The 22897-nt window shown below is 36.5% G+C and overlaps 1 protein-coding gene across 1 annotated transcript in view; it reads left to right on the forward strand.

Annotated features, from left to right (window-relative positions):
• The window catches only part of CFAP47 (cilia and flagella associated protein 47), a gene marked incomplete at both ends in the record, with an annotated part of 442463 nt that overhangs the window by 406324 nt on the left and 13242 nt on the right, over nt 1-22897 (forward strand). Inside the window, 3 exons of the mRNA XM_081081612.1 lie at nt 1379-1473; nt 3112-3264; nt 19705-19876. Of these exons, the coding sequence (XP_080937738.1) occupies nt 1379-1473; nt 3112-3264; nt 19705-19876 (420 nt within the window). The remainder of the gene's footprint in view (nt 1-1378; nt 1474-3111; nt 3265-19704; nt 19877-22897) is intronic.

Genomic DNA, 22897 nt, shown 5'->3' on the forward strand with positions numbered 1-22897 from the left:
TCTGGCACTGATACAATCAACTTCTTTTATATGTGATGCAACGTAAAATTCATGCTTTTTATTCTCTGATGTGTTGAAATTTATATGTTCAGAGGAGGAAAATGTATTTGTTAAATGGGTATACTATGTATCATTGCTGATATAAAGTTCAAAGTGATGAACAACTCAATCTTAACAGACTGAGAGACATGCAAAGGCAGCCTTTTAAACTGAGAAAATAGTTACTGCCAAGACAATAAGTAATCTATATTTGGGAGAACAACTTAAACCAACTTGTCTGGGCAAAGTATAAGACTTGTGATGCTGGTATTCATCTACTGATGGCACAGTGCCAGGTGGATATGTCATCCTGATGCACCTCTCCCATGACTAGGGTATCCTGTTTCATTGCCAGAATGCAGGAGACTTGTATCCATGTTTTCTCGCTGAAATTTAAGCCAACTCCAATAATGATAGAAAATGTAAATGCTTTCTCTGCTGTTATAGTACAATTAAATAATTGTCTAGAAGTCTTAATTAAAAAGAAATTATTATTTTGCCCTACATGTACATATTTTATCTCCATATTTGAAAGAAAGGTTTCCTTTGGGTACATTCTGCCATGCTTTTTCATCACTCCTGCTGTCGAGACTGTATACGTGATTTGTGGGTCCTCATGTATAAGTGAAAATGAGGGGGCTTTTCTTCAAAAAGTATTAATAATTTTAAGACAGGTACAGTAGTGTATTAAACAAGCATGGAGCAATGCTAGTGTGTGATTTTTGTGCTAATGCACAGGTCACGCTCCTACAAAGCTGGTCCTGCCTGCCATGACTTACGTTTCATTTTTAACAGGAAAATCCTGTTTCCATCAATGATCAGAATCATTCTAGTATCGCTATCCTCCTGGTAGTGTATAAATGTACTTAAAATATTTTGAGAAATGTCCTCTTTCTTTTAACTGGTATCTCCCAAAAGGAAAGTATTCCTTTCTGAAGTTCTGTACTTAATGGCATTTTTTGTATGTGTGCTTTGCTTGTCCAATTTAGAATATAACCCATGGGAATTGTACTACCTGTGATTAATCACACTCTAGTCACATCAAAAAATATCAATACCAAGCTTTAAGTGTAGGGAGAAATGTTCTTTAATTTTAACGTACATCTCATAATGGTTGTATTCTATTTTTACTTGTGATAATTTCCCAGGGTTTGCCTTAAAATGTTTATAAAATCATTTACCAAAAATGTTTTGTATTTCATACTTATTGTCTCTCTGCCAAAGTTTATATTCACAAGCTTTGCTCAAATACCATTAAGTTAATAGAGAACATGCTCTTTTATGCTAATATTTAAAGTGTTTATGGTTTTTGTTCACTCTTAATTTAATTTCTATTTAGAATGATGGTAGTAGACAGTGGAGAAATCCAAGCAATACGATGGATATACCCTATTCTTGGACTTCCACAAGCAAAACATGATGAATTCCCTCCAGGTAGGTATATTTTAGTGTCAGAGAACACCAGGATTTGGAGGTAGTTTAGAGGCCTTCTCATCCCATCTTTTCTTTGTACAAGTAAGAAGGTTGAGGTCCAGAGAAAGTAAGTTGTGAAGTAGCCAGCCCTATTGGTGGGAGTGCTAGGACTGAATCTTGTCCTCTAAAGAGTCCAATGTTATTGCCACAAAACAACGCCATTTCCTGTTGCTCTTCCTATTGGTAAAACCTAGAAATCAGCTAAGATGAAAATAACATTAACTTCAGGCCCTTTATCTCAAATTCTGTGAGGTGTTCAAAGCCCTGAACTAGATCTATTAGAGTCTGTGGAAACCCTAATCAGAGTACCCTGGATGTTCAAGGCCAATTGGAGTGGGGGGGCTCTGTCCAGAGTACACCAGATGCTGAAGACCGATTTGTCATACGAAGGTGCATAGGCAAGGACACAGTGATATTACTGTACAAGTACACACTGACAGGCATGCCTTTCTGTAGCCCAAGTATTGATGTCACTATTTGGGAAGAAGCCTCTTTTGTCTAAGTTGGTATAAAGATGTGTTGTTGACCAGCCAGTGTGCCACTGCTTGGTATGGCTCCTGTGTTTGCTACTATATTTAATGTAAGAAAATATTGGAACTATATATATATATATATATATATATATATATATATATATATATATATTAATCCTCACCTAAGGATATGCTTTTATTGATTTTTAGAGAAAGAGGAAGAGGGAGGGAGAGAGAGTGTGAAAAAGAGAGAGAGAGAAAGAGAGAGAGAGAGAGAGAGAGAGAGAGAGAGAGAGAGCAATGTGTGAAACATCAATCATTTGCCTCCTGTACATGCCTCAACCAGAGATTGAATACGCAACCTGGTGTGTGCAGATAGAATCTGCAACCTTTTTGGTGTATGAGACAATGCTCCAACCAACTGAGCCACCTGGCCAGGGCAAAATATATAAAGTTTTTTATGCTGTACATTAATATATAGTCACATTTTAACATTGATTGTAATGTATTACAATTTTATATTTAACTGTTAATGGTGTACTCTGTAAATTTCAAGTGAAAAAATATTTTAAGTATTTTACTTAAAGGAATTTTAAGGTACATGTAAATAAATAATATAGTAGGAAATATTTTAAACTCATTATAAAATAAAGGTTATGAAAGTTACTTTTTTAATTATTTGAAGGTATTTTCTATAGTATAGTTATATAAGTTGAGTTTGGTATTTACCACAATGAACATAGAGATAGCTGAAATATTCACATGTTCCTGACCACCAGGTGAATTATTGATATAAGTAGATCTGTTTCTGAATAAGATTTCTATACCCTAGTACAATCTTCTGTTACCTAATTTATACCTTTCAGATTTATCTTTTGTTATATTTTTGCATATTATTTAATATTCATATTTTATTACAAAATGTAAATGTATATAGATATTGTGGAAGGGTGTGTGCGTGTGTGTGTGTGTGTGTGTGTGTGTGAATTCAGGTGCAATGTCAAGTCAAAGTATGCCAAAGAACTTTTAGTTTTCATGACATAATTTAATAATTTATTTTCTTGTAACTCAAGAATGATCATATAACCTAACAACCAAATTAACTGGAAATATTTCTTTCTTGTAGCTGTCATAAAATGTCAGGCCAGGAAACGGATAGAAAAGAATTTGAAAGTCGCAGTTTCTGGTGATTTTATTGGAGATCATCCTATCTTAAATGTATCAGATTTTGTAGTGATTCCAAAAAAACGTTCATATGCATCTTATGAAGATATCGATGGTAAGAGAACCATAGTTATGGGTATAAAACATGATGATAAATAAAACCGTTTCCTTAAATTGCAGGTTGCTGATTCCTCAGTTATGTGAAAATCCATGCCAATTTATTTTTAATTTACAATATATCATTAAAATACTGCTCAATGAGTGTTCAGTGATATTTGTTTTCTTCACAGTAGCTATCTCCAAAATAATGATAATTATGGTTATTAATGGCTTTATAAGAATAGAGTGTTAAAATTTTATTACAGGATTTATCTTCAGAGTAACCCTATGAAGCTGGTAATATGACTATATTTTATTTTACAAGTAATTTGTACAGGGTCATACAACCTAGCAGTGGAAGGCATGGTACATGAATACAGTCTTGACTATTTTTTAAAACATTATTTTAAATTTGAAATAACTTTAGATTTAAAACCTAGATGTGAAATAATGAGTTCTGAACTGTTCATACTGTGATCAGGCCTAACCTAATTGCTTTTCCTTTTAAGGTCTTGTAGGAATAATAATAATAATAATAAAAATTACAAAGGCAAGGCTTTCAAAGAGGTTCCCTAACATAAAGTATTATGTCTGGTGCACAGTGGTCAATTTCAGTTCCTACCCTGTTTGATCCGTGGCTCTTTCTTTTCAGTAGTAGTATTTACCCATTGCTTTCTAAATAAGATATTACCTTAAACTTATAAAATTACCAATGTTCATCCATTTTTGAACCATAGAAATGTCTGTTTCATATGAAATCACTGATATTTGATTTTTTTATGTACAAAAGTGTCTTTTCATGTGATGCAATCTCTATAAAATAATCCAGAATTAGCCTTCACCATTAGTCCCCTACTATCTATCATTCCAACCTTTTGTTTCCCTTGGTTGTTAACCTGTTACTCAACCAAGTGGGATCACTTGCTACTTCTGTACAGTTACCATCTACTTTCCCAGCATGGTGAATGTCTATGATATAGTCGGCCCTGCCCATCTGCCAACTTTCACTCCTTTCTTGTGGAAACTACGTCCACTAGCCATATAACTCTTATAATATCTCAATCATATAGTCTTCCCCTGCTCAGAGTGGACATCTAATGGAGATTGGGCTTGTGAGTCTTTCCTCTCCTCCACATCTTTTGTAGTCAGAACACAGAAAGTCTATTTCTCTTCATTTGCTGAAGCTGTAATAAATAAGTGAGTATTATTTTCTCTGCATGCCTGTTTTGCTCCTCTCTTTGCAGGTCTACTTTCTCTGCCTACTCATCAAATTATACACATGACTCAGTCATGATCAATTGGTTCTTCCTTTTATTTAAGGACACCCTCGGTAACTTCCAAAAGGTCATTCCAACTGGGATTCTGTTATTTACACACAAGCATTCAAACAGTAAATATAGAAGAGGATCTGGAAATAATAAATATTTCTTAAGTGAATTACAAAAATGTTAGAATAATCTCCCACATGCAGTCTCACCGTAAGATTTGGAAGGCAGCCCTGGCCAGTTTGGTCAGTGGATAGAGCATTGGCTTGCAGACTGGAGGGTCCACGTTTGATTCTGGTCAAGGTTTCAGGCTCGATCCCTGGCCAGGTTGTGTTCAGGAGGCAACCAATTGATGTTTCTATCTCTCTCTGTTTCTCCCTCCCTTCCACTTTCTCTAAAAAAATCAATGGAAAAATATCCTTGGGTGAGGATTAACAACAACAACAAAAAATATTTGGAAGGCAATATTTTAAAAACTGGAGGTGGAATTCTGAAATGAGTATATATGTTATTGTACCCAGTGTACTTCATAAGATCTTTGGAATTATAAAAAAATTAATTCACATTAATGTTCTTTATGTTTACTGACTAGTTATTGATTGTGTGAATTGTGTGAGATGAGATAGTAATACTATTATTAGGTTGCATAATAAGGTATTTCATTATGTTAAATTATTCGTTATTTATTTTTTTCCCTTTGAATTTAACTTTCTAATTGCAAAAATGCCAACTTTATCACTGGTAATTTAAATTTATTTTTAAAAGGAAATAAATTTAAATGAGAAGGGAATTTTCTATTGCAAGCCTATTCAATTACTCCTTATTTTAAAGAACTATCTTTTAATAATGAAATCAGACTGTTGCAAACCATTTTTATTTATCTTAAAAACATTATAAGTTGGATAAAGATTCTGCTTTAGAGACTCATGTAGCATTAGAGGAATGTAGGGAATAGAATCTTTAAATAAATGATACCCTGTCAGCTTTCTTTTTTATTTTTTTTTTATTTTTTTTTATTTTTAATTAAATCTTTATTGTTCAGATTATTACATTTGTTCCTCTTTTTTCCCCCCCATAACTCCCCTCCTCCCAGTTCCCGCCCCACCATCCGCAATCACTCCCCACCCACTGTCCTCATCCATAGGTGCACGATTTTTGTCCAGTCTCTTCCCGCATCTCCGACACCCCTTTCCCCCCCAAGAATAGTCAGTCCATTCCCTTTCTATGTCCCTCATTCTATTATAATCACCAGTTCATTCTGTTCATTGGATTATTTATTCACTTGATTCTTAGATTCACTTGTTGATAGATGCATATTTGTTGTTCATAATTTGTATCTTTACCTTTTTCTTCCTCTTCCTCTTCTTAAAGGATACCTTTCAGCATTTCATATAATCCTGATTTGGTGGTGATGAACTCCTTTAGCTTTTCCTTATCTGTGAAGCTCTTTATCTGACCTTCAATTCTGAATGATAGCTTTGCTGGATAAAGTAATCTTGGTTGTAGGTTCTTGGTATTCATCACTTTGAATATTTCTTGCCACTCCCTTCTGGCCTGCAAAGTTTCTGTTGAGAAATCAGCTGACAGTCGTATGGGTATTCCCTTGTAGGTAACTGAGTTTCTTTCTCTTGCTGTTTTTAAGATTCTCTCTTTGTCTTATGCTCTTGGCATTTTAATTATGATGTGTCTTGGTGTGGTCCTCTTTGGATTCCTTTTGTTTGGGGTTCTCCGTGCTTCTTGGACCTGTAAGTCCATTTCTTTCACCAGGTGAGGGAAGTTTTCTGTCATTATTTCTTCAAATAGGTTTTTAATATCTTGCTCTCTCTCATCTTCTGGCACCCCTATAATTCTGATGTTGGTACGCCTGAAGCTGTCCCAGAGGCTCCTTACACTATCCTCGCATTTTTGGATTCTTTTTTCATTTTGCTTTTCCGGTTGGGTGTTTTTTGCTTCCTCGCATTTCAAATCATTGGCTTGATTCTTGCGCTCCTCTGTTCTGCTGTCGGGAGTCTGTATAATATTCTTTATTTCAGTCAGTGTATGCTTAATTTCTAGTTGATTCCCCAATATAACATCAAGGGTCTCATTAGTTTTCTTGTAGATCTCATTAAGTTTATCGGCGGCTTCTAAACAGTTCTTGAGAGACCTTAAAAGTGTGGTTCTGAACTCTAGATCTTCCATTGACAATTTTGTCCTGTTTCTTTGTCTCCGCATTTTGTTATGCTTCCTTGGTGCACCCCCTAGTGGTCTTTGTTCGTGGTTTTATAGTTAAATCTTGATTGTTGTAGCTAATTCCAGGGAGGGTTTGACCTCCAGGCCAAGTGGCTATGAGAATCAGCTGTGTCAGCAGTGAGAGAACTTCTGTCCTCTAGGGAGGTGCTAATCTGGCGTTTGCCTGAGGCTATCCGGCAAATGCCTCTGTGCAGGGCTTGGGCGGGGCGGGTCGCACAGGATCAATAGGGTGGGCCTGAGAGAGCAGTGATGGCGGCTCTCAGTCCTGTCCCCAGGGGCTCTGCCTCTCTGAGTCCCAGCACCCGCTGCAAAGCTCGGAGAGAAAGCTGCACTCGCTCTGACCGAAGCCAGGCAGTCCCACTTCTCCCGTTTGAGTCTGGGTCCCTAAAGACTCGCCCGGATCTGGAGCTCAGAGTCTGCGACTCCCTCCCGATTGAAAATGCCAACTGTGCCCTCCGCCGCCAGCCCGCTCCGCGCGCGCACTCTGCACCTCAGAATTTGACTTCAGCGCTGCGCCTCCTCTGAGTGTCCTTATGCGTTTCTCTTTCCTCCTAGTTGTAGGACTTCCATTCAGCCAGCGTTCCAGTGGTTTTAGGTGATGTCCGTTCTGTCTTTTAGTTTCACTTTTGAAGTAGTTGTTCAAAGCAGCAAACTCCGGCATTAACCTATGCCGCCATCTTGGTTCTCCAGCTTTCTTTTCTTCAACCAATAACCAATAACCAATACTGAAAGAGAATTCTCATTGTTTATTCAGATCAGGGATAAAAATATTAGTGTAGATTAATCTGAGTTTAAATGTGCAACTCAACTGCCAATTTCCAGTGATAAATAATTGTTTTATTGAAATAGACCATCATTTTAATAAGCAGACAACTTATAGTAACCATACCCCAGTGAATATCCAGTCCCTTTCTGAAGTGAAATCATTGTTTTGTGTGTCACCTGTTCTGCTTAAGTGAGTATTAACAGTTGAGTGTTCAAACCTTTATTTCTGTTTTAAATCTATCCTGTAGAAGATAAAACGTTGATGCTTTATGACATGAAGTATAAAAGAAGGTAAAGAAATCCTTGTATATAGGAACTATTTTAATAACATCTCACTAAATTGCTTAAGTTGCACTCTTCTCAGGTTGCAAACTAAAGAAATTATAATTCTGATAATAGAAATTGATTAAATCTTATTACCTGGAAAAATCTACTTCCTTCAAGATAAACAAGGTCTATAAGGAAGCTTCAAAGAACATCATTTTGGGAGGTTTGAAATGCATATTATATGAGGAAAAGAGTCTCCCAAATAGCTCTTCAAAATACACCTTTTGGTATGGCTCATAATTTCACTGTTTCAGTACTTTTCATGATGAAAAATAACAATATGGGAAATAACTATTTGGAAGGTTTGCAGGCTTCTCTCTTCCTCTCTTTCTCTCTTCATCATTTCCTCTACACTAGCTTTTTCTCTGCTCAAAACCAACAAACTCAAGAAGCTCATCTATTTATTTGCTACAGACATTTTAATGTGTAAATGTTTATGTTCTGAAACTTGTTTTGCTATCCAGAAGCAGAGTTTTTTTTCAATCTTCTCTCAACTTTAATGTCTTTTTTTTTCTGTATTCATGGGACCTGAATATTTGATAAATCAGCTGACCTCTCTCTTGTCCTGGTTCCTTAAAACCATCTGGTAATAACTTGATTCCTTTCCCTGTCTTTATTCCAAAAGACAGGCAAGTAACCAACTTGCCTGACTCTGTATATCTCCCTACTTTCCTTTCCATTCTTACCTATATTTTTATGAAGGGAAAAGTCTGACCAAAAAGTTTGAAAACTCTTTTAGTTTTCAGTATATGCAAAGGCAAGCCAGCTGTTTTCCCCTGTGTGTATAATTCAATTATAGCCTACTCAACAAATAATGTCCATCAGAGTCTTGTTCATGCAATTTTGTACTTCCTAATGCCTCTTAAATCACTTGTAGTGGAAGTTAAAGCACTTCACTCTGCTGCTTGGATTGTAATGGAGTTTTCAGTGTGATCATTGAATGCATCCTATATTCCCTCATCCGAGTTTACTGAGTAGATGTAGAATTATGGCAGATAGAGATCAAAAGGTTGCCTTTATTATAAAGGTGAACTGGAAAGTGACTTGGTACTATGCACTCATTTGGGCTTATTAATACCTTCCACCAAAATTGAGTGCGTTCACCCTGAGCTGCCCAATTGTAAACTCTCTTTAGGAACAAACAACCTACTCCTGAAGGAGGAGGAGAAAGTGTGCATCTTGGATTCAAGACATTGGGAAAGGAAAAGAAAGTTCTGCTCACCTCATGTTCCATTCCTTCACCCTAATTCACTGATCAGATATGTTGTTTTTCCTCTGATGGCAAGTCATAAGGGAGGAAGCAAATTGATGCAGGTTTTTTTGTCCCTCCTAAATTTTTCCTTCTTGTGAGTGAATAAGCCCCTCTATGTAAACATGGTAAGTAGGAGATAAGAATCCCCCACTCCCTTTCCATCCTTCTTTTACCTTAATTGTCTTTCCCAGAGATTCCAATAAGACTATAAAGCCTCATGAAGTGAAAATGCCAGGACTTCTCTGCTCTCCATCCCCACTCCTCGCACACACCATTGAGTTAACCAGGATTGATCAGTTTCATATCTCTTCATTCAACAACAATCCAGTGAGCATATTTGCTGCCAGATAGTATGCTGAGCCCCAGGAATGCCAAAATGAACAAGACACAGACTTGGAATTCAAAGAACATCTATCCAACATATTGGATTTATGTGCCTATATTATTGGTAATGCTCTACTGGGATATTATTGGACTTGGATTTTTAGACTGTATTTTGCAGTGCCACTTCATAACATTGCAGATTATTCTCTCTGATCAGAAGTTCCCTTTTAATTGTATTTCTTCCTAAGTGGCTTTTGGTCTATGCATTCTTTGTCTCTCTGGGGAGTAGTTTAGTGACTTTCTCTGTGGGACTTTTTCTGTGAGAGTGGTTTTACCACTTAATGGCACATTAAATTCATGCCTCTTCCTTTTATTTCCCAGGTGTTCTGCATCTTGCAGCTATTTTTCTTTACTTAATCTGCTGTCTTTTTTGTATGTGATCTGCTGATTTTTGTGTTACACTAGCTAGTCATCATGCTGTATGTCTTTTGCATGTCATCCATAAACAGTATGGGGTTTGGTCTGTAATCACAAACGGATCCTGAGAAACCTGGCATTGGTCCTCCATAACTCCCACATTAGCCCCTAGACTTGATCCTTTACTCTGCTTTTCTTTGTTTTACTTTCTCTTCTCAACTCACTCCATTAAGGCTTCTGTCCTAACTACTCTTAGAGCAAGGTGTCCATCACTTTTGTGAACCCAAGGATCACTTTTACCTTATATACTAGAGATAGACTTGTGGACATGCCGATTGTGGACCAGGTCAATTCACGGTTCTCTGACCTCTCTTCTATGACCCACATGCAGCAAACTCCTTGATTTGGAATTTTAGTTCCTTTCATGAATGTGGAGAGTATACATATAATGGATGTTTATGCTTCTCTTCTTTATGCCAGTCCTAATTTTAAGATATTTTTCGCATGTACCTAAAAAATAAACTGTGTTGTAACTTTCCTCTAGTAACCTACTGGTTAAGAAAATATAGTTAACCATATTGTCTATAATACATATTGTCTATAAAACATGAAAAACTTTCTCTTTTAGCAAAATAAACCAGAACTTGAAACTCTTGCTCTAATAGATTGGGATACTATCTTAATATTGTTTAAACTTTAAAAAAAATCTTTATTTTTTAATTTTTTTTATTCTCTAAAGTTTTACATATGTCTCCTTTTTCCCCAATTGACCCTCCCCCCCTCCCCAGCCATTCCCACCACGGGCAAACCCCAGTGTCTGTGTCCATTGGTTATACGAATATACATGCATACAAGTCCTTTGGTTGCTCTCTAACCACCCATCCCCTGCCATTTGTCTCTGGATCTATTCTTGTTCATCAAATTATGTTGATCATTATATCCCACATATGAGTGAGATCATATGATATTTATCTTTCTCCAGATGGATTATTACGCTTAGCATAATGCTCTCCAGTTCCATCCATGCTGATGCAAATGCTAAAAGTTTCTTCTTTTTTATAGTGGCATACTATTCCATTGTGTAGATGTATCACACAGTTCTTTAATCCACTCATCTGCTGATAGGCACTTAGGCTGTTACCAAATCTTAGCTATGGTAAATTGTGCTGCTATGAACATAGGGGTGCATATATCCTTTCTGATTGTTATTTCTGGATTCCTGGGATATAGTCCTAGAAGTGGGATCACTGGGTCAAATGGGAGTTCCATGTTTAACTTTTCTTAAAATTTTATTTTATTGCTTAAAGTATTACAAAGAGTAGTATATGTTTCCTTTTTTAGACCATTGACCTTCCGCTGGCCTCCCCTACACCCCAGTATCTTGCGTCCATTTGGTTATGCTTATATGCATGCATACACGTTCTTTGGTTGATCTCTTTCCTCCCCCCGCCCCAACCCTATCCAGCCTTCCCGCTATAGTTTGTCAGTCAGTTGGATGCTGCTCTGCCTCTGTATCTATTTTTATTCATCAGTTTATAATGTTCTTTATTATCCATAAATGAGTGAGATCATGTGGTATTTTTCTTTCATTGACTGGCTTATTTCACTTAGCATAATGCTCTCCACTTTCATCCATGCTGTTGCAAATGGTAAGAATTCCTTCTTTTTTACAGCTGTGTAGTATTCCATTGTGTAGATGTACCACAGCTTTCTAATCCATTCATCTGCTGATGGGCATTTAGGCTGTTTCCAAATCTTAGCTATTGTAAATTGTGCTGCTATGAACATAGGGGTCCATATATCCTTTCTGATTGGTATTTCTGGTTTCTTGGAATATAGTACTAGAAGTGGGATCACTGAGCCAAATGGGAGTTCCCTTTTTAACTTTTTGAGGAAACTCCATACTGTCTTCCATAGTGGCTGCACCAGTCTGCATTCCCACCAGCAGTGCACGAGTGTTCCTTTTTCTACACATCCACTCCAGCACTTGTTTGTTGATTTGTTGATGATAGCCATTCTGACAGGTGTGAGATGGTACCTCATTGTTGTTTTGATTTGCATGTCTTGGATGATTAGTGACTTTGAGCATGTTTTCATATCTCTGTTGGCTTTCTGAATGTCCTCTTTTGAAAAGTGTCTATTTAGGTCCTTTGCCCATTTTTTTTATTTTTTATTTATTTATTTATTTTTTGGTTTTTCTTCTTTTTTTGATTAATTAAATCTTTATTGTTCAGATTATTACAGTTGTCCCTCTTTTTTTCCCCCATAACTCCCCTCCACCCAGTTCCCACACCACCCTCCTCCCGCACTCCCCATCCACTATCCTCATCCATAGGTGCACGATTTTTGTCCAGTCTCTTCCCGCATCCCCCTCACCCCTTTCCCCCCCAAGAATAGTCAGTCCATTCCCTTTCTATGCCCCTGATTCTATTATAACCACCAGTTCATTCTGGTCATTAGATTATTCACTTGATTTTCAGATTTGCTTGTTGATAGATGTGTATTTGTTGTTCATAATTTGTATCTTTACCTTTTTCTTCTTCTTCCTCTTCTTAAAGGATACCTTTCAGCATTTCATATAATACTGGTTTGGTGGTGATGAACTCCTTTAGCTTTTTCTTATCTGTGATGCTCTTTATCTGACCTTCAATTCTGAATGATAGCTTTGCTGGATAAAGTAATCTTGGTTGTAGGTTCTTGGCATTCATCACTTTGAATATTTCTTGTCACTCCCTTCTGGCCTGCAAAGTTTCTGTTGAGAAATCAGCTGACAGTCGTATGGGTACTCCCTTGTAGGTAACTGATTTTCTTTCTCTTGCTGTTTTTAAGATTCTCTCTTTGTCTTATGCTCTTGGCATTTTAATTATGATGTGTCTTGGTGTGGTCCTCTTTGGATTCCTTTTGTTTGGTGTTCTCTGTACTTCCTAGACTTGTAAGTCTATTTCTTTCACCAGGTAGGGGAAGTTTTCTGTCATTATTTCTTCAAATAGGTTTTCAATATCTTGCTCTCTCTCTTCTTCTGGCACCTGTATAATTCGGATGTTGGTAGTCTTGAAGGTGTCCCAGAGGCTCCTTACACTATCTTCATATTTTTGGATTCTTTTTTCATTTTGCTTTTCCAGTTGGGTGTTTTTTGTTTCTTCGTATTTCAAATCGTTGACTTCATTCTTGCAATCCTCTAGTCTGCTGTTGGGATTCTGTATAATATTCTTTATTTCAGTCAGTGTATGCTTAATTTCTAGTTGGTCCTTTATCACAACCTCGAGGGTCTCATTAGATTTCTTGTAGGTCTCATTAAGTTTATCGGCAGTTTCTAGAAAATTCATGAAAAAACTTAAAAGTGTGGTTTTGAACTCTATATCCAGTAGTTTGCTTTCCTCCATTTCTGTCATTTGTGTCCTTTTTATGCTTCCCTGTGTTGATAAAGTGGTTTTCTGTGCTAAGTGTCCTCTAGGGCCCAGTGGTTCAGCCTCCCCAATTACCTGAGGAGGACACACTTGGTGCACCCCCCTGTGGTCTTTGTGCATAGTCTTGTTGTAGTTAAGCCTTGATTGTTGTAGGTATCACTGGGAGGAATTGACCTCCAGGCCAATTGGCTGTGAGAATCAGCTGTGTCTGCAGTGGGAGAACTTCTGTGCTGGAGACACACACCTCCGGGGCAAGACTTGCTTCAGTGGGGCTTTGGTGCTCACTGAGTCTGCCCCCTGAGTGTGTCCTTTATGGTTCCATGGATCTGCAAACTGGATGGTACCACTCTGTCCTCTGGGTACACTGGCTCCTGGATCTCTAAGGAGGTGCTAATACAGCCTCTGCCTTAGGCTATCCAGCAAAAGCTTCCCTGCAGGGCTTGCTTGGGCTGGGTCCCACGGGATCAACAGGGCGGGGCTAGCAGTTATGGCTGCTCTGAGAGGCTCCGCTTCTCAGTGTCTGGGCAAACGCTGCAAGCCCCTCCAAGAGAAAGCTGCCCTCAAGTTCCGACCAATGCCAGACAGTCCAGCTTCTCCCGTATTAGTCTGGGTCCCCAGAGACTCACCCGGAACTGGAGCTCAGAGCCTGAGACTCCCTCCCGATTGAAAACAACAACCGCACCCTCAGCCTCCAGCCTGCTCCGTGTACACCTCTGTACTTTAGTATTTTACTTCCGCACTGCGCCTCCTCTGAGTCTCGGTATGCTTTTCTCTTTCCTGCTAGTTGTAGAATTTCCACTCAGCCAGCCTTCCTGTTGTTCTGGATGATGTCTCTTCCATCTTTTAGTTGTATTTTTGAAGTGGTTGTTCAAGGCAGCAAACTCCAGTGTTTACCTATGCTGCCATCTTGGTTTCTCTCCTGCCCATTTTTTTTTTAAATTGGATTGTTTATCTTTCTTTTGTTAAGTTGTATGAGTTCCCTGTAGATGTTGAAGATTAAACCCTTATCAGAGATAACATTGGCAAATATGTTCTCCCATGCAGTGGGCTTTCTTGTTGTTTTGTTGATGGTTTCTTTTGCTGTGCAGAAGCTTTTTATTTTGATGTAGTCCCATTTGTTTATTTTATCTTTAGTTTCCATTGCCCTAGGAGCTTTATTGGTAAAAATATTGCTACGTCAAATGTCTGCTATTTTGCTGCCTATTGCCTCTTTTCAGATTTTTATGGTTTCCCATCTTATATTTAAGTCCTTTATCCATTTTGAGTTTATTTTTGTGCATGGTGCAAGTTAGTGGTCTAGTTTCATGTTTTTGCAAGTATCTGTCCAGTTTTCCCAACACCATTTATTGAAGAGACTGTCTTGTCTCCATTGTATGCTCTTACCTCCTTTGTCAAATATTAATTGAGCATAGTGGTTTGGGTGGGTGGATTTCTGGGTTCTCTGTTCTGTTCAACTGGTCTATATGTCAGTTCTTATGCCAGTACCAGGCAGTTTTAAGAATAGTGACTTTGTAGTATAGCTTTATATCTGGTATTGTGATCCCACCTACATTGTTCTTCTTTCTCAAGATTTCTGCAACTATCCAGGGTCTTTTTTTTATTCCAGATGAATTTTTGGAGAGTTTTTTCTAGGTCTTCGAAGCATGCCATTGGTATTGTAATGGGGATTCCGTTGAATTTATAGATTGCTTTGGGTAGTGTGGACATTTTAAAGATGTTGATTCAAACAACCCACGAACATGGTATATTCTTCCATTTGTTCAAGACTTCCTCTGTCTCTTTTGTCAATGTCCTTCAGTTTTCCATCCTTAGTTAAGTTTATTCCTAGGTATCTTAAATTTTTTTGTGCAATGGTAAATGGATTTTTTTTTCACTTCTCTTTCTGTGAGTTTATTATTAGTGTATAAAAAGGCCATAGATTTCTGGGTGTTAATTTTATATCCTGCTACTTTGACAAGTTCACTTAGTAGGTCCAGTAGTTTTTTGATGGAGTCTTTGGGTTTTCTATGTATAGTATCATGTCATCTGTGAATAAGGACAATATTACTTCTCTTCCAATTTGGATGCCTTTTATTTCATCTTCTTGTCTTATCGCTATGGCTAGCACTTCCAGTACTATATGGAACAGGAGTGGTGAAAGTGGGCATCCCTGACTTGTTCCTGTTCTTAGGGGAAATGAGTTTAGTTTTTATCCATTGAGTATGATGTTGGCTATAGGTTTGTCATATAAGGCTTTTATTATGTTGAGGTATGGTCCTTCTATTCACACTTTGCTGAGAGTTTTTATCAAAAAAGGGTGTTGGAGTTTGTCAAAGGCTTTTTCTGCATCGATTATATGATTATGTGATTTTTGTCTCTCAGTTTATGTGATATACCACATTTATTTATTTGCGGATATTGTACCATCTTTGCATCCCTGGAATAAATCCCACTTGGTCATGGTGTATGATCTCTCTAATGCAATGCTGAATTCAATTTGATAGAATTTTGTTGAGGATTTTAGCATCTATGTTCATCAAGGATATTGGCCTGTAGTTCTCTTTTTTTGTGGTGTCTTTATTTGGTTTTGGAATTAGGGTAATGATGGCTTCCTAGAAAGAGCTTGGAAGTATGCCTTCCTCTTGAATTTTTTGAAGTAGTCTGTGGAGGATAGGTTTTAGTTCTTCTTTGAATGCTTGATAAAACTCCCCTGTAAAGCCATGCAGACCAGGGTTTTTGTTTGCTGGAAGATTTTTGATCACTGCTTCAATTTCTTCGGTAGTTATTGGCCTATTCAGGTTTTTTTATTCTTCTTGATTGAGTTTTGGGAGCTTGTATTTTTTTAAGAATATGTCTTTTTCACCTAGGTTGTCCATTTTGTTGAAATAGAGTTGTTCATCATATTTTTTCATAATCGTTTGTATTTTTGTGGGATTGGTTGTTACTTTGCCCCTTTCATTTCTGATTTTGTTTATTTGGGTCCTCTCTCTTTGCTTCTTGGTGAGCCTGGGTAGAGGTTCATCAATCTTGTTTATCCTTTCAAAGAACCAGCTCTTGAGTTTATTGATCTTTTGTATTTTTTTTTTTTTTTGGTCTCTATGTCATTTATCTCCTCTCTGATCTTTATTATTTCCTCCCTTCTGCTTACGCTGGGCTTTTCTTGTTGCTCTCTTTCTAACTCTTTGAGTTGTAGGGTTAGATATTTTATTACCATCTTTTCTTGTTTTGTTGAGCTAGGCTTCCAGAGCTGTGAACTTCCTTCTCAAGACTGCTTTTGCTGTGTCCCATAGATTTTGGATTGTTGTGTTTTCATTGTCATTTGTTGCCATGATGCTTTTAATTTCTTCTTTGATCTCTTTGGTAATGAAGTCATTATTTAAAAACATGGTATTTTGCCTCCAGGTGTTTGATTTTTTTATTGTAGTTGATTTCTAATTTTATGCCATTGTGATCTGAGAAGATGCTTGATATGATTTCTATCTTCTTGAATTTGAAAAGACTTTGCCTGTGCCCCAGTATGTGGTCTGTCTTTGAAAATGACCCATGTGCACTTGAGAAGAATGTATATTCTGTGGCTTTGGGGTGGAATGTTCTGATGATGTCAATTAATTCCATATGATCTAGTGAGCCTTTTAGGATTGCTGTTTCTTTGCTGATTTTTTGTTTAGAGGATTTGTCCAGTGGTGTTAGTGGGGGATTAAAGTCCCCTACTATGACTGTATTGCTGTAAATCTCTCCCTTGATATCCTCCAGAATTTTTTTTTTATGTGCTCCTGTATTGGGTGCATATATGTTTACCAGAGTTATATCTTCTTATTGAATTGCTCCCTTTAGTATTATGAAGTGGCCTTCCTTATCTCTTGTTATGGCCTTCACTTTGAGGTCTAATTTGTCGGATATAAGTATTGCTACCCCAGCTTTTTTTCATTTCCATTCACTAAAAACCCTTTTTCCATCCCTTCACCATCAGTCTGTGTGAGTCCTTTCTTCTAAGGTGGGTTTCCTGTAGACAGCAGATATATGGGTCATGTTTTCTTATCCACTCAGCTACCCTATGTCTTTTGATTGGGGCATTTAATTCATTTACATTTAAAGTTATTATTGATAGGTACTGGTTTGTCACCATTTTTATTCTTTATGCCTGTGTTCCTTCTTCCCTTCCAATTTCTTCTTTTTATAGCAGGCCCTTTAGCATTTCTTGCTTTGCTGGTTAGGTAGTAATAAACTCCCTTGTTCCTTTTTTGTCTGTGAAGCTCCTGAATTCGCCCTCAATTTTTATTGATAGCCTTGCTACTTATAGTATTATTGGATTTAGACCCTTGCTTTGCATGACTTTGTATATATCATTCCATTCTCTTCTGGTCTGATGTGTTTCTGTTGAGAAATCAGTTGCTAGTCTGATGGGAGATCCTTTGTAGGTAACTTTCTGTCTTTGGCTGCTTTTAATATTCTTACTTTGTCATTGGTGTTTGCCAATTTAATTATAATGTGCCTTGGCATTGACCTTTTGGGGTTCATTTTATTTGGGACTCTGTGAGCTTCTTGGATTTGTGTGAGTTTTTTCTTCCCTATATCAGGGAAGTTTTCTGTCATTATTTCTTCAAACTGGTTTTCTATTCCTTGCTCAGTTTCCTCTCCTTCTGGTACCCCTATTATGCGGATGTTCTTTCATTTTGTGTTGTCCCAAAGCTCCCTTATGCTCTACTCCTGTTTTTTAATTTTTTTTTCTAGAAGCTGTTCTGCTTGTGTATTTTTTCCTACCTTGTCTTCTAGCCTACTGTTGATGTTTTCTATTGAGTTCTTTATTGCAGCGATGTCATTTTTCATTTCTTCTTCTTCATTTCCTCTTGGTTCTTACACATATTGTTGAATTTGTCTTCCATCCTTTTCAGTGTTCTTATGACCATTGTTCTGAATTCTTATTTTGACATATTGCTTGCCTCTATTTTGTTTACTTCCTTTTCTGGTGATACCTCCTTTTCTTTCATATGGGGGCTGTTTCTTTGTCTCCCCATATTTGCTCCTGTCAGGGTGTCTGGTCATGTAGCTCTCTCTCTCCTGCATTGACTTAAAGGCACAAAATACAATATGACAAGACACAATGCACAGGGCACCAAACATAAGTGTATTCACGATACCAATAACCCCTGAATAAAGGTGACCACCAGAGAAAAGAGAATTAGGGGAGAAAAAACAGTGCAAAAATGATATCGAGAAAAGGTAAAATGTAAGAGAGGAAAAAAAAGAGAAGAAAAAAAGAAGGGAAACAAATATATTTATTTGGGGGAAAAACTGCAAAAAAGCAACAGCTAATCTAAAAAATGCAAACAACAAATACTCTGAGATGAATGCAAACAACAAACAACAACTAATCCAAAAAATGCAAACAACAAATACCCAAACAACAAACACCCAGCTGAATCCGAGGAGGCAGAGCTCTCTCTAGGTGATCTCCGACCTTTCCATCCATGGATTACCTCACCAGCTGTGTTTAATTCACCAATTCTGGGTGGATGTTGTTCAACTCAGATGTACCTTCTATCTGCTCTGTGAAAAGGCACAGGGCCCATCCGCATATTCGGCACTGCTTTGTTTCCCTCTGAACAAACTTTTTGTGCACCCACGGCCGGGGAGACTGGAGGGTCAGTGTTCGTGGGTTTGCAGCTGTCCATCACTCATAAATACAGACACTCCCCACACATCCACGCACTCTTCTTTCACTCTCTCACACACTATCTTGCAGCCTGCTGTCCCATCAACCGCCATCTTGGATCTCCCAAAAATCCTTATTGTTGAAAGTATTACATAGGTCCTCTTTTTCCCCCCAGTAACCTCTTCCAGGCCATTCCCACACCCCAAGCCCTCACCATCCCATTGTCTTTGTCCACAAGTTATGCATATATGCATACAAGTTCATTGGTTTATCTCTTTTCACCCACCCTCCCTTGCCTTCCCTCTGAGGTTCAACATTCTGTTCATGCTTCTAATGTCTCTGGGTCTATTTTTGATCATCAGTTTATTTGGTTCATTAGATTCCACATATGAGTGAGATCATGTGGTACTTATCTTTCTCTGACTGGCTTATGTATTGTTTAAACTTAATTCAAATCTTTATAAATTATGTCTATATGTTTTTAGTACATTTATTATATAGAGCATGTCATACTATTTGTACTTTACAGTAAATATTGACTACTCATTTCCATTTGGCTATTTCTTATTTTATAAGTCTGAATTTTAAAGATTTAAGGATGATAAGAATTATCTTTGGTGATTATTTTTTATATTCATTCATTTATTTACCTTTTAACAAAAACATATTTAGGACTATTATGTACCTGGTAATAAACTTGGTATTATGAAACCAAAGCTCAATAACATCTGCTCTCTCCCTCCTTCTAAATACCTCTGCATCATTATTGTTGACATATAACTGATATCCAATCTATTAATATTTACTTAAATTGAAATGCACTTGATTTTCCTAGGAATACCTATAAAACGTGAATTTGAATATGAGATTCTATATGAATCTGACGAAGTAAGAGTTGTCTTACAGCCCTGTGTGGCTGTATATTTGATGAAGAGATCTTACAATATCAAGACTCAAATGATAACATTGGACTTCAACGTGATATTTTCACCAAAGAAACCAATGAGGTAAACCTGCTTTTATCTATTTTTTCTTTAAACAATATTACTACTATTTAAAACTGATGTTTATTATTCTTTCCATTTTTCTATATTTGGATTGCATTATTTCTTTGATGCTGCTGAGGCAAATATTTTGGGTTAGATTATTTTTGTAGCTGTCAAGCTATGAAAAGTGCCTGATGAAAAATGAGTCCAAATGATTAGAAATCTAAGATATCCTTCCCAAATATTGACCTCCCTAAGTTCACTAAGGTATAATATTAACAAAAAAGAACAGTCTGCTTTGTAAAATTAAGAAGGTGAAACGGAATATAATCAATAATATTGTGATAGCTTTGCATGGTGGCAGATGCTTATTAGACTTAGGGTGATGATTACATTATAAGGTTTAGAATGTGGAATAACAAATGTTTTACACCTGAAACAGATCTAATAGTGTATGCCAACTATATTTTAGTAAAAAAAAAAAATTTAATGAAAAAAAAATACTGATTTGTCACCATACATTGCCGAGATGATGTTTCTTGATACTTCTCAGAACCAGTTCAAATTATGAAAATCCTAAACTACGTTCTTTTTACTTTATAATTTCTGTCATTACCCTTTTACGACCTAAAACCATAACATCGCACATAGTCTCTAGTAAGGTTTAAGAAGATTATATTGGAATCCTTTAGAATAGCGAGCTTTAAATGTCTGTCCACTGGGAAGCCTTATCCAGGGTCTTTATATTTATTTTTTTTAGGCAACTAATACTTAATACCTACAAATACTGTATGTTAGGTCACATCTGAAATAGTGTTTTATTTATATCTTAATGCAGTGATACTTATCATAAGACCACAATATGCACAAAGTACAAAATGCAGCCTGGAAATGAAAAACAAAAAAAAATAAAACAATGGAAAGTATTACTTGTGCTTTTAATCATTTCTATAGTTTAACAATGTATCTGATGTATCCAGACACATATTTAAAGTGGTTTTGAATATGTAGTCCAATAACTAAAAGATACCACAGTCATCTTCAGGAAGCAGTAATAAAATCAAGCTTCAAGAAAAAAGTACACTATAAACATTGACACTATACCCTTTTATCTTCTCTTTAATTTTATAGTTTTTTATGCTTATTTGTTAGTATTTTTACACACTTAGCTTTGCAGTATTAATTTAGTGATATGGAAACTACCGGCAACAACCATAAGGGGAAAATGTTATTATTAGTGAATATGAGCAGAACCAATGTGAATTTATAGTCACGTAACATTTTACAGATTTAGAGCTTCTTGGTGAATATTTGAGAAACTTATTTAGTATAACTTGTATGCACAATTCATAAATTCTTGTGAGTTTTGTGTGATGTTCTGATGTAGTTTAATAATTCTATTTTGTGCATATGTTTATAAATTCATTTACCTTTGTCATTCCTTCTTCCATATACATTTGAGATGATTCACTGCAAGACATAGTTAAATGAGAAAAACTAATATAAAACCAATAGCTCTAAACTCTGAAAAAGAAGAACAAAAATAACTTTATCCAATGCTTTACCTAGATAATTAAAATAAATATTAAATTCAATTCTTTTCTCCCTCATTGGCAAGGTAGAATGAAAAACAAAATTTTCATGTTTTTTCAAAAGGAAAATGTAACAAGGTAATTTTTAGCATTCACCCTTTCACAGAATAGCATTATATGTAATAAAAATAATGGTCAGGGCTCTAAATGGTAGTTTTACAAAGAAAAAAAACAGGAATATTATTCCTAAAGTTCTTTATTTTTTCTTTCTATAAAAATCAAGGGTTTAGCCCTAGCCGGTTTGTCTCAGTGGGTAGAGCATTGGCCTGAGGACCAAAGGGTCCCAGGTTCTATTGTGGTCATGGTCATATACCTCCGTTGCAGGTTCCTTTCCGGCCCGAGCAATCAATATGTTTTTATCTCATGTCGATATTTATTGCTGTCTTTTTCTCTCTCTTCCACTCTCTCTAAAAATAAATGGGAAAATATCCTCGGGTGAGGATTTAAAAATTTTTAAGGGTTTAATACAAATATTTAAGAGATCAATAGTTACTATTGTCATTAATCTGGTTATTCTAATTTAACACAGGTCTAAATTTTTTTTAAAAAAATGATAAATAATAGATACCATTTGTCTTAGGGCATCTTTAAAAATAGTAATTATCTTAGCTCAACTTTTTCCTGGAAATTTTTGCCTGCTCAAGTAATGAACAGAATGGGAACCCAACATTCAATTTTACAGGGTTTGGGGGAGACAACTTAGAATAAGAAATATCACATAGGTGCATTGTTAGGAATCCACAGTATTGACCACAAAATGATTCATATGATCATCCCTGAAACTGAGTGGTCTTTCTTGCATGGGCCAAAAAGTTTGACTCAGTGATTTCTCACTAACTCCAAGGATTATCCTGCTGAATGAATTAGTTAAGATTGTTCATTTGAACATGTTCATTCATTTATTCAAAAATCACTTAACATCTTCAAAAGAGACAAAAATCCCTGTACTTTTAGATTGTATAGCCTATTGAGTATAATAGATGAGAATATTAAATGTATATGTAAACAATAACATTTAAGATTGTCCTGAGAAGAAAATATATAAGGGGGGATAGAGAGCTATGAAGGATGCACATCAGATAAGTGGACAGTTAAGATTCCTTGAAGAGATGATGTCTGAACAAAGACCTTATAAATAGGAAGATCTTAGAAGAGTATTTGAGATAGGAAACAAGTGCAGGAGAATATTTGTACTTATAGAATTCTAGTAGTAAGGAATCCAGTGTTTCTCTAATGCAAAGTGTTTCTGTAAGCAAAGGAGAAAGTAAGGTTGGCGAGTTTGGACAGGATCTGATCATATAGTATTTTGAGGCTATGAATTTGTCTTTTATGCTAGAAACAATTGAAAATGACTGAAGGATAAATTGGGGGGGGGTGATTTAGGGTAACTTGTGCACATGATTCATAAAATTATGTCTAAGTGCTGGGTGAGGCTCTGTTGTTGTTTAAC

This window comes from Myotis nattereri, assembly GCF_964212035.1.
Source record: "Myotis nattereri genome assembly, chromosome: X".
NCBI lineage: Eukaryota > Metazoa > Chordata > Mammalia > Chiroptera > Vespertilionidae > Myotis > Myotis nattereri.